The sequence below is a fragment of the Budorcas taxicolor genome, chromosome 25, assembly GCF_023091745.1.
Source record: "Budorcas taxicolor isolate Tak-1 chromosome 25, Takin1.1, whole genome shotgun sequence".
NCBI lineage: Eukaryota > Metazoa > Chordata > Mammalia > Artiodactyla > Bovidae > Budorcas > Budorcas taxicolor.
Window position 1 is genome coordinate 28057066 of NC_068934.1, and position 10587 is coordinate 28067652.

At 40.8% G+C, this 10587-nt stretch overlaps 1 protein-coding gene across 1 annotated transcript; it reads right to left on the minus strand.

Moving 5' to 3' along the window:
- Positions 1–7378: 7378 nt before the first annotated feature.
- LOC128068512 (olfactory receptor 8B4) lies at positions 7379–8311 on the minus strand. The gene has a single exon (XM_052661633.1). The coding sequence runs from the start codon at positions 8306–8308 to the stop codon at positions 7379–7381; it is 930 nt and encodes a 309-aa protein (XP_052517593.1). The 5' UTR covers positions 8309–8311.
- Between the last annotated feature and the right edge of the window lie 2276 nt (positions 8312–10587).

Genomic DNA, 10587 nt, shown 5'->3' on the forward strand with positions numbered 1-10587 from the left:
TGTGCTTCTTCCAGCCCAGCATTTCTCATGATGTACTCTGCATATAAGTTAAATAAGCAGGGACTAATAACAAAATCCTAATTTTTTTCCCTGGGTGGCAATTTTCTGAATTGAATGCCAAGTTTCCCAGTTTACCGTGTAAGTAGGTGTGGTTTGTGAGATGTCAGTAAAAGCACCCTTTGCCCTCCTTTGCCCCTTTGTCTTCTTGCTGCTTAGGCTGTGGACAAAACCATATGAGGCTAGCAGCCATGTGGAAACCTTGATGCATCCACTAGAATGAAGCCACTACTGAGAAGAGAAGAAAGAAACACTAAGTCCTTGAGGACTTACTCCACCATATCTGTGCTGGACTGCCTACCTCGAGATGCCTTTTATGTTAGAGAAAAATAAACCCTCATATGCTTAAACTGCTGCAGTCAGACTTATGTTATCAGTAGCTGAAGCAGTGAGTAAATGATATATTTCATTTATGGCCATATGGGGGAGAGAGGGCAACGTTTATCTAATACATGGGCTGGGGCTTAGCACTATCCTGTCATCACTGCCCCACAGAGTTGAGCAGTGCCTCTCATTCCCAACCTCCAACTGAAAGTTCTTCCTGGACTTGGCGTCTGTCACTCACCTCTGTATTTTCCTACTTATCTGGAATGTAGGAGAATGTGTAGATATCAAGAACAGTTTATTCTTCTCTGTTCTCTAAAACTGTCACTACCTAATCATTACCTAATTCTGTTTGGTATCTGACAATACTTTTATATTTCAAACTACAATTAATTATAGGTTATAAACATAGATCTAAACCAGAGTTACGGATTTAGGATCAAGCATGTGATTGTTGGAACCATGGGAGCTGGAGAGATGTCCAAGGAAGAACCCAAAAGAGTAGACCAAAGAGTGAACCCAGAGGAATCCTGACTTTAATCATGTTTCCTAAAGAGAAAGTTTTACTTGCTGAAAGTCAAGTTGTCATGATGTCATGAGGTGACAGAATTTTGGTATTGTGGCAGAGGGACATCCTTTAGGACACCTATCAGAGCAGCAAATCATATTTTTCACTTACTGTTATGTGCAAGTCCCCAAGCTTGCTCCTATTTGTTGACCATTTAAGAACCAAGAGTTCCTCATCACCAGCCTAAAAGGGTATGCAAGATGACCTATCCTTAATTTGTGAGAGAGGTGAAGATCTTCATGATTTATAAAATGCTGTCTTTTCTGGGGGGGGCAATAAATGGCTCCTACTGGCTATTACAGAAACCAGGAAAAGTGCCTCTGAGTTTTTTGCCATTTCAGATTTTCAGTGACAAAAGAATCCAAGCCAGTGTCTCATTAAGTACTTATACCTTCACCTCCAGTCACCTCAGTGCAAATATGGGGTGCAAGTAAAGAAAATTATTCTTAGGCTTTAATGAACTTATCTCCTAAATATCCCTTTCCACTCACATCCTTATGGTTCTGATATATTCCTTATTTCCACTCATTTATACCAATGGTAATTTTTTCTTTAATGTGTATCAAATTATATTTATTCTTATCCTTCTTTATTCTTGACTCTTACTGATATATCCCCAGGTCTCCACATGCCTAGATGTAGACAGTCCTTAGCTAAGTCCAAAAGACTGACTAAAAGTCAGTCCAGAGTATTAACACAACTTCAGTGAGTTAATATATGTTGTTGTCATTCAGTCACTAAGTCGTGTTCAACTCTTTACCACCCCATGGACTAAAGTGCTCTAGGCTTCTCTTTCCTCCACTATCTCCCACAGTTTGTTCAAATTCATGTCCATTGATTCGGTGCTGATATATAACCGTCTTATCCTCTGCCACCACCTTCTCCTTTTGCCTTCAATCTCTCCTAGCATCAGGATATTTTCCAATGACTCAGCTCTTCAAATCAGTTGGCCAAAGAATTGGAGCTCCAGCGATCATCCTTCCAATGAATATTTAGGGTTTATTTCTCTCAGGACTGACTGTCTTGATCTCCTCACAGTCCAAAGAATAGCAATATCAAAGAATGTTCAAACTACTGTACAACTGTGTGCATTTCACATGATAGCAAAGTTATGCTCAAAATCGTTCAAGCTAGGCTTGAGTAGTACATGAACCAAGAACTTTCAGATGTAAAATTTGGGTTGAGAAAAGGCAGAGGAAGCAGAGATCAAATTGCCAATATCTGTTGGGTCATAGCGAAGGGAGTTCCAGAAAAACATCTTTTTATGCTTCATTGACTCTGTTAAACTATGGAAAATTCTTAAAAAGATGGGAGTATCAGACAACCTTACCTGTCTCCTGAGAAACCTGTATGCAGAACAAGAAGCAATGGTTAGAACCAAACATGAAACTGGCTCAAAATTGGAAAAGGAGTACATCAAGGCTGTACATTGTCACCACTTATTTAACATATATGCAGAGTATATCATGTGAAATGCTGGGCTGGATGAAGCTCAAGCTGGAGTCAAGATTGCCTGAAGAAATATCAACAATCTCAGATATGCAGATGATACCATCCTGTTGGCAGAAAGTAAACAGGAACTAAAAAATATCTCTTGATAAGGGTGAAAGAAGAGAATGAAAAAGCTGGCTTGAAACGCAGCATTCAAAAAACTAAGATCATGGTATCTGATCCCATCACTCCATGGCAAATAGAAGAGGAAAAATTGGAACCAGTGACAGACGTTATTTTCTTGGGCTCCAAAATAACTGAAATGGTGACTGCAGCCATGAAATTAAAAGACTTTTGCTCCTTGGAAGGAAAGCTATGACAAATCTAGACAGAATATTAAAGAGAAATCACTTTGCCGACAAATATCTGTATAGTCAAAGCTGTGGTTTCTCCAGTAGTAATATGTGTGAGGACTTTCCTGGTGGTTCAGATGGTAAAGAATCTGCCTGCAATGCTGGAGAATCTTCCAGCAATGCAGAAGACAAGTGTTCGATCTCTGGGTTAGGAAGATCCACTGGAGGAGGGCATGGCAATCCACTCCAGTATTCCTGTCCTGGAGAATCCCCATGGACTTAGGATCCTGGTGGGCTACAGTCCATGGGGTTCCAAAGAGTTGGACATGACTGAGCTACTAGTTTAGTTCAGTTCAGTTGCTCAGTTACATCTGACTCTTTGTGACAACATGGACTGCAACACACTAGGCTTAATTGTCCATGGCCAACTGCCAGAGCGTGCTCAAACTCATGTCCATTGAGTCAGTAATGCTATCCAACTATCTCATCCTCTGTTGTCCTTATCCCCCTGCCTTCAATGTTTCCCAGCATCAGGGTCTTTTCAAATAAGTCAGTTCTTTGCATCAGGTGGCCAAAGTATTGGAGTTTCAGCTTCAACATCAGGCCTTCCAATGAATATTCAGGACTGATTTCCTTTAGGATGGACTGGTTGGATCTCCTTGCAGTCCAAGGGACTCTCAAGAGTCTTCTCCAACACCACACTTCAAAAGCATCAATTCTTCAGCACTCAGCCTTCTTCACAGTCCAAGTCTCATATCCATACATAACTACTGGAAAAACCATATCTTTGACTAGATGGACCTTTGTTGGCAAAGTAATGTCTTTGCTTCTTAAAGCTGTCTAGGTTGGTCATAGCTTTTCTTCCAAGGAGCAAGCATCTTTTAATTTCATGGCTTCAGTCACCATCTACAGTGATTTTGGAGCCCCAAAAAATAAACTCTGTCACTGTTTTCACTTTCCCCATCTATTTGCCATAAAGTGATGGGACCAGATAACATGATCTTCGTTTTCTGAATGTTGAGCTTTAAGCCAACTTTTTCACTCTCCTCTTTCACTTTCATCAAGAGGCTCTTTAGTTCTTCTGCACTTTCTGTCATGAGGGTGGTGTCATCTGCCTATCTGATGTTACTGATATTTCTCCCAGCAATCTTGATTCCAGCTTGTGCTTCCTCCAACCCAGCATTTCGCATAGTGTACTCTGCATAGAAGTTAAATAAGCAACATGACAATATACAGCCTTGATGTACTCCTTTCCCAATTTGGAACTAGTCTGTTGTTCCATGTCCAGTTCTAACTATTGCTTCTTGTTCTGCATATAGATTTCTCAGGAAGCGGGTCAGGTGGTCTGGTATTCCCATCTCTTTCAGAATTTTCCAGTTTGTTGTGATCCACACAGTCAAAAGCTTTGGTGTAATCAGTAAAGCAGAAGTATATGTTTTCCTGGAACTCTCTTGCTTTTTCAATGATTCAGTGGATGTTGGCAATTTGATCTCTTGCTCCTCTGCCTTTTCTAAATCTAGCTTGAACATCTGGAAGTTCACAGTTCACATCCTATTGAAGTCTGGCTTGGAAAATTTTGAGCATTCCTTTGCTAGCGTGTGAAATGGGTGCAATTGTGTGGTAGTGTGAACATTCTGTGGCATTGCCTTTCTTTGGAACTGGAATGAAGACTGACCTTTTCTAGTCCTGTGGCCACTGCTGAGTTTTCCAAATTTGCTGACATATTGAGTGCAGCACTTTCATAGCATCATCTTTTAGGATTTGAAATAGCTCAACTGGAACTCCATCACCTCCACTAGCTTTGTTCGTAGTGATGCTTCCTAAGGCCCACTTGACTTCACATCCCAGGATGTCTGGCTCTAGGTGAGTGATCACACCGTTGTGGTTATCTGGGACATGAAGATCTTTTTTGTACAGTTCTGTGTGTTCTTGCCACATTTTCTTAATATCTTCTGCTTCTGTTAGGACCATACCATTTTGTCCTTTGTTGTGCCCATCTTTGCATGAAATGTTCCCTCGGTATCTCTAATTTTCTTGAAGAGATCTCTAGTCTTTCCCACTATTGTTTTCCTCTATTTCTTTGCATTGATCACTGAGGAAGGCTTTCTTATCTCTCCTTGCTATTCTTTGGAACTCTGCATTCAAATGGATATATCTTTCATGTTCTCCTTTGCCTTTAGCTTCTCTTCTTTTCTCAGCTATTTGTAAGGCCTCCTCAAACAACCATTTTGCCTTTTTGCATTTCTTTTCTTGGGGATGTTCTTGATCACTGCCTCCTGTACAATGTCACAAACCTCCATCCATAGTTCTTCAGGCACTCTGTCAGATCTAATCCCTTGACTCTATTTGTCTCTTCCAGTGTATAATGATAAGGGATTTGATTTAGGTCATACCTAAATGGTCTTGTGGTTTTCCCTACTTTCTTCAATTTAAGTCTGATAATTGCAGTAAGGAGTTCATGATATGAGCTGCAGTCAGCTCCCAGTCTTGTTCTTGCTGACTGTATAGAGCTTCTCCATCTTTGGCTGCCGAGAATATAATCAATCTGATTTTGGTATTGACCATCTGGTGATGTCCATGTGCACAATATGTGTAAAGCACCTTAAACAGTGCCCAGACATGGAGAAAATAAGTTTGTTTTCACATCTCCTCCTTAGTTTCACGCTGCGGGTGCTTCTCTTTGCTGTTCTCAGCTCCATCTCAGAGCCTTGCTTCTGCCCGTGACCTGGAACACTTGAGCTACCTTTCTTCTTAGTATGATGCTGCCACTGTAACAGGTGTCAGCAGAGAGGTAAATGTGAGGAAGGTCTTATTTCTCTTTGTTTACTCATTTCTCATGCTGCTATACACTGTGCAACTATCCAGTTTTATGAATGAGTTGGAAAATTATGAGCAAAGCAAAATATATAGACTGAGTACTTTATGTGACCCTCCCCACTTCCAAAAGTACTACGTGCTCTTTGCAGATAGTTTCCTCATGAACACCCCCAAGTTCCACACTACACAGAGAGGATCCCATTCTTCTGATCCTGCCACAAGTCTTGGTCCTCCAGCTTCCCCATGTGGGTTAGTTTGACCCTAAGTTCAGCTTCATTCCAACACTTTATGAGGGTGTACTTCTCACAATCTGAACTATCCATTGTTAATAGGGGAGTCTTCAACAGAGTAGTACAGAGCACTCTTTGGCACTCAAAACTGGGATCCCTATATTGATTCTTCTGATCCATGAACATGATATATTTCTCCATCTATTACTGTCCTCTTTGATTTCTTTCACCAGTGTTTTATAATTTTCTATATATAGGTCTTTAGTTTCTTTAGGTAGATATATTCCTAAGTATTTTATTCTTTTCGTTGCAATGGTGGATGGAATTGTTTCCTTAATTTCTCTTTCTACTTTCTCATTATTAGTGTATAGGAATGCAAGGGATTTCTGTGTGTTGATTTTAGATCCTGCAACTTTACTATATTCATTGATTAGCTCTAGTAATTTTCTGGTGGAGTCTTTAGGGTTTTCTATGTAGAGGATCATGTCATCTGCAAACAGTGAGAGAGAGATGGTATGGAGAGGGAGGTGGCAGAGGGGTTCAGGATTGGGAACTCATGTACACCCGTGGCGGATTCATGTTGATGTATGGCAAAACCAATACAGTATTGTAAAATAAAATAAAGTAAAGTAAAAAAAAAAAAAAAAAAAAACTGGGATCCCTTTCAAGTCTTCCTGCAAGCGCAAAATGTAAGTGACTCCTCTTTCTTCCTGATTCTCTAATAATTAACTGTAACACACATACACAGAGAGAGAGAGAGAGAGAGTCTCAGAAGCAATAAAATCTAAATCTACTGTAAAGAAAAAAAGAATTGTCCTAAATGTCTATAATATGCACAGTACCTCCAGGGCAGGATAGAGGTTAGCAGTTAACAACATGTTGTAAATCCATGGAATTTCTCTCTTATTATTTTGCTTTCAGACTTAGACCCCAGAGCCCAAGAATTTGGCCCAGTCATAAACCACTTACCCCATGGTTACTAATCCATGGCCTAAGCGTTTTGAAACTTTGGAAAGAAAGATTTAGGTTTGATTTATCTTACATTTCAGGCCATATAAACAGCTCTTAGATGAGGCTTTCTCTTATACGGACATGGATGTATATGAAAGAGATGATTTACATTTCTCCTAGCCAAGCAAACCTTTTCTAGGAGTTGGAAGGCTATCTTACTTATCGCCCAAGTTATAGCTACCTTTCATCTTTGGTAAGCCTGTTCTCATAACTGAAGAAAAATAGATTCATTCTGCAGGATTTTTATACGACCACCTGCCCCATCTCCCAGCCAGAAAAGCTGTTTGAACAAACCCATTTCGCCTACCAAGAAAAGGATGGAAGGCATAGAGTCTCATCTTACTCATCTCTTGGACCTAATATAGGGTCCAATAAACAATAGGCACCTAATAGATGCTAACTTGCATGCAGTGAACCAGGTGAAATAATATAAACATCAAAAAAAGTACAAGTAAGAAGTTTGCAATTTTTTTAAAATAGAGAGGAGACCTCACTTAAAAAAGAAAGACTAAGAGTCCTCCACGTGTAGATAAAATATTCTTGAGCATGATGCTTACCAATAAGTGACTGATGCAAACAGAACCATTTCAGAAGAGAACTGTCTTCAGGGTTTTTCTCAGAGCAAGTTTAACATCCTTATTCCTCAGACTGTAGATCAAAGGGTTAAGCATGGGAACCACATTGGTGTAGAAGACTGAGGCAAATTTACCCTGGTCCTTTGATCCAGGAAAAGAGGTTGTTAAATAGGTGAATGCCCCTGACCCAAAGAACAGAGCCACAGCAACTACGTGGGAGCCACACGTGCTGAAGGCTTTGGACCTGCCCTCAGAGGAAGGAATACGGAGGATACTGGAGATAATCAGAGCATATGAGATGAAGATGCTGATACTGGATATTGTGATGACCCCTCCAACAACAATAAAAAACACCAGCTCATTGATGTGAGTCCTGGGGCAGGAGAGCTGCAAGAGGGGGAGAACTTCACACAGATAGTGGTCGACGATGTTCGAATCACAGAAGGTCAGTCTCAACATGCTTCCGGCGTGGGCCATGGCCCCAGCAAACCCTATCATATACGAACCAAGCATCATCAGCGAACAGACCTGAGGGGACATGGTGACCGTGTACAGCAGAGGATTGCAAATAGCCACAAAGCGATCATAAGCCATCGATACCAACACGTAGCACTCAGAATTGACAAAGAAGCAGAAGAAGAATAGTTGTGTCATACATCCCACATAAGAAATGATATTTTCTGATATGAAATCAATTAGCATTTTGGGGGTAAACACACAGGAATAACAAAAATCTATAAAAGACAAGTTGAAGAGGAAAAAGTACATTGGAGTGTGAAGGCTAGAATTCAACGCAATTAAGGTGATCAAGCCCAAGTTGCCCACCACCGTGAACACGTAGATCCCTAAGAACAGGAGGAAGAGGGGAAGCTGAAGCTCTAATAGTTCTGATAATCCCACGAGGATGAACTCAGTTACTGAGGAGCTGTTTACCAGAGCCATCCTCTTCTGGAGAGCTGTCTGTGGAAACAAGGGACAAAACGTTTCAATTGATTATAGTCACAAGCATAGCTGATGGAAAAAAAGTCTAGAAGATAAGCCAGTGCATGAATGCCTTCTTTTTTGCTTTTCTTCTCTCATCTGTATGCCCTCCCCCAACCCTGGCCCTGCCAAGCTATTGACAATGTGTCTGTGACAGCGTCTTAGCTCCCCTGGGCTGATCAAGAATCCAGGCTAGAGTCTGTTAGCATGGGCAGCAAGAATTCTGTCTGCACTCGGGAGATGAGGAGATGGAGCACCTGAATTGGCTGCCCAGCAGCTCTCAGAAAGACCTTCCAAGAGCCAGGAGTACAACCTGAACCCACTGTGCCTCAGACTCTGAGACAGGCTCTCCTGCCCCACATTGTCTCATTCACGCTGCCGCCCCCTCCCAACCACATAAGAGGTCCCACCTGAGAGAAAGCCAAGAGTTGTCCCCTCTCTCTACACCTCCTGCCTTCCTCCTTTTAGTCCCTTTACTGCATTTGACACCAGAATCAGTTTCAAGAGTAAAGAGGGGATCCGTATTTCTCAGACCCCTTGACTGTGAATTTAAAAGAAAACCATCAGGAAATATGGGAGTCAGACATTCACCTTCCTCCTCCCTGCCCTTCAGTCCTGGCCATTAAGTAATCTCTTTTTCCATTAGCTTAAAAGAGAAAATGGTGTTAGTGCATAAAGCAGACAACCTCATGTTTTAACTCTTTTGATTCCCCTGGTGCTGAGAATCAGAGCTTTTACAGACCCCAGTCTCCAAGGTGCTCTAGGAATAGACCAAGATTTCTGTTGGTGGATTTTCCCAGATGGTATATATCAACTTTAGGAGAAAGAGAAAGAGCAACCCTCATTTTCACCAGAACCCCAGCTGTTCATCGAGAACTTTGGGCTACTTGATGATCTCAGGGATCTGATTAGATACAGTCTCAATCCCTAGGTAATTTCTCAGAGTTATGTCCCTACAGGGAAGAAATTGGACTGTCTTTGTTTACAACCCGGATGATGATGTTTACCTAGCATCTTGGGACTCAGGTGTTCACCCAAACTTCTCCTAAACTCTGAGGATTTCATGTTGTTTAGTGCTGAATTGAGGTTGGGGGGTGGCGAGGGTTCAGATATTCTCTCCTTTATTAAATCTTTGCGCTTACACTTGACATTAAGGGAGGATGATCCCATACTTATTTTAACCACTATTTCCAAATTTGTAAAGGGAGCTTTGAGAATAGGACCAAAAAATGTTAGGTCAGACTTGTAGGCAGTATGAAAATCACCTCTGACAAAATGTTTCTAGCACCATGAGCTGCTCAGAACAGTGGAGACATCCCACCACCACCAAAATCAGAAGCACCACCTACCCTCAGCTCTACCAAGGGCTATAGACTGGCTTTCACTATAAATGAGATTAAGGTATCACTTATGCAAAGAAACACTCACACATATGCTCACACACACATACACACACACACACCTTCACAAACTTACTCTATGGATGTGTGCAGGCCAAGGTATTAACAGGAGATGTACCTAAAGGTTTTAATTCTGTTATCTTTCAGATGGCAAAATTGTTCTCCATGTCATCTGCTACATGAATATTCTAAGAAATTTTCAAAGATATGTGAGCAACTGCATTTGTAAGTTTCCACTGAGGATGCCTAAAATAATCCTAGATTGCTTGGAACATTCCTGATTTACATCCATTATCCCTGTATAATTATTAATAGCAAACCTTCTCACTCTCAAAAGTGTCTGGATTTGGGTAACAAATTATATGGTCACCCTACTAAAAAGAGCATAAGCAACTATTCAAATCCTCCTGCTCCTGCTGTCTCCTACTGACTTCTCTCCACTTTCTGACTAAGACAGTCTGTCTTTCACTCTCTCTTACCCTAAGAGTTCTCTTTCACTGAACCTGCTCTTCCTGGCCAACCAGTACCTTCTTGTTGGTAGATTTTGGCTTAAAAATGGGAAGGGCATTAACTTCAAGCTATTTCCAATTTATACCTAGCCCAAAAAACCTAAAGCAAATAAATTTAAATTACACCTACCCACCGAACATAGGTGAAAGAGGAACAGGGAGTGAAGAATTATTTGGGAACAAGGAATAAAACATTGGCAGAATTCTACATTATAATCATTGGTACAATAGTAGAACATTGTATACTGCTGTATATGATGCAATAAATTGATTAGTAGTATTTAACAAATTTCAACATACATTTTGACCCAGCAATTATATACTTAGATAT

What these genes read in the sequence shown, in the direction of transcription:
- LOC128068512 (XM_052661633.1), bottom strand. Translation starts at nt 8,308, where the DNA reads ATGGCTCTGGTAAACAGCTCCTCAGTAACTGAGTTCATCCTCGTGGGA.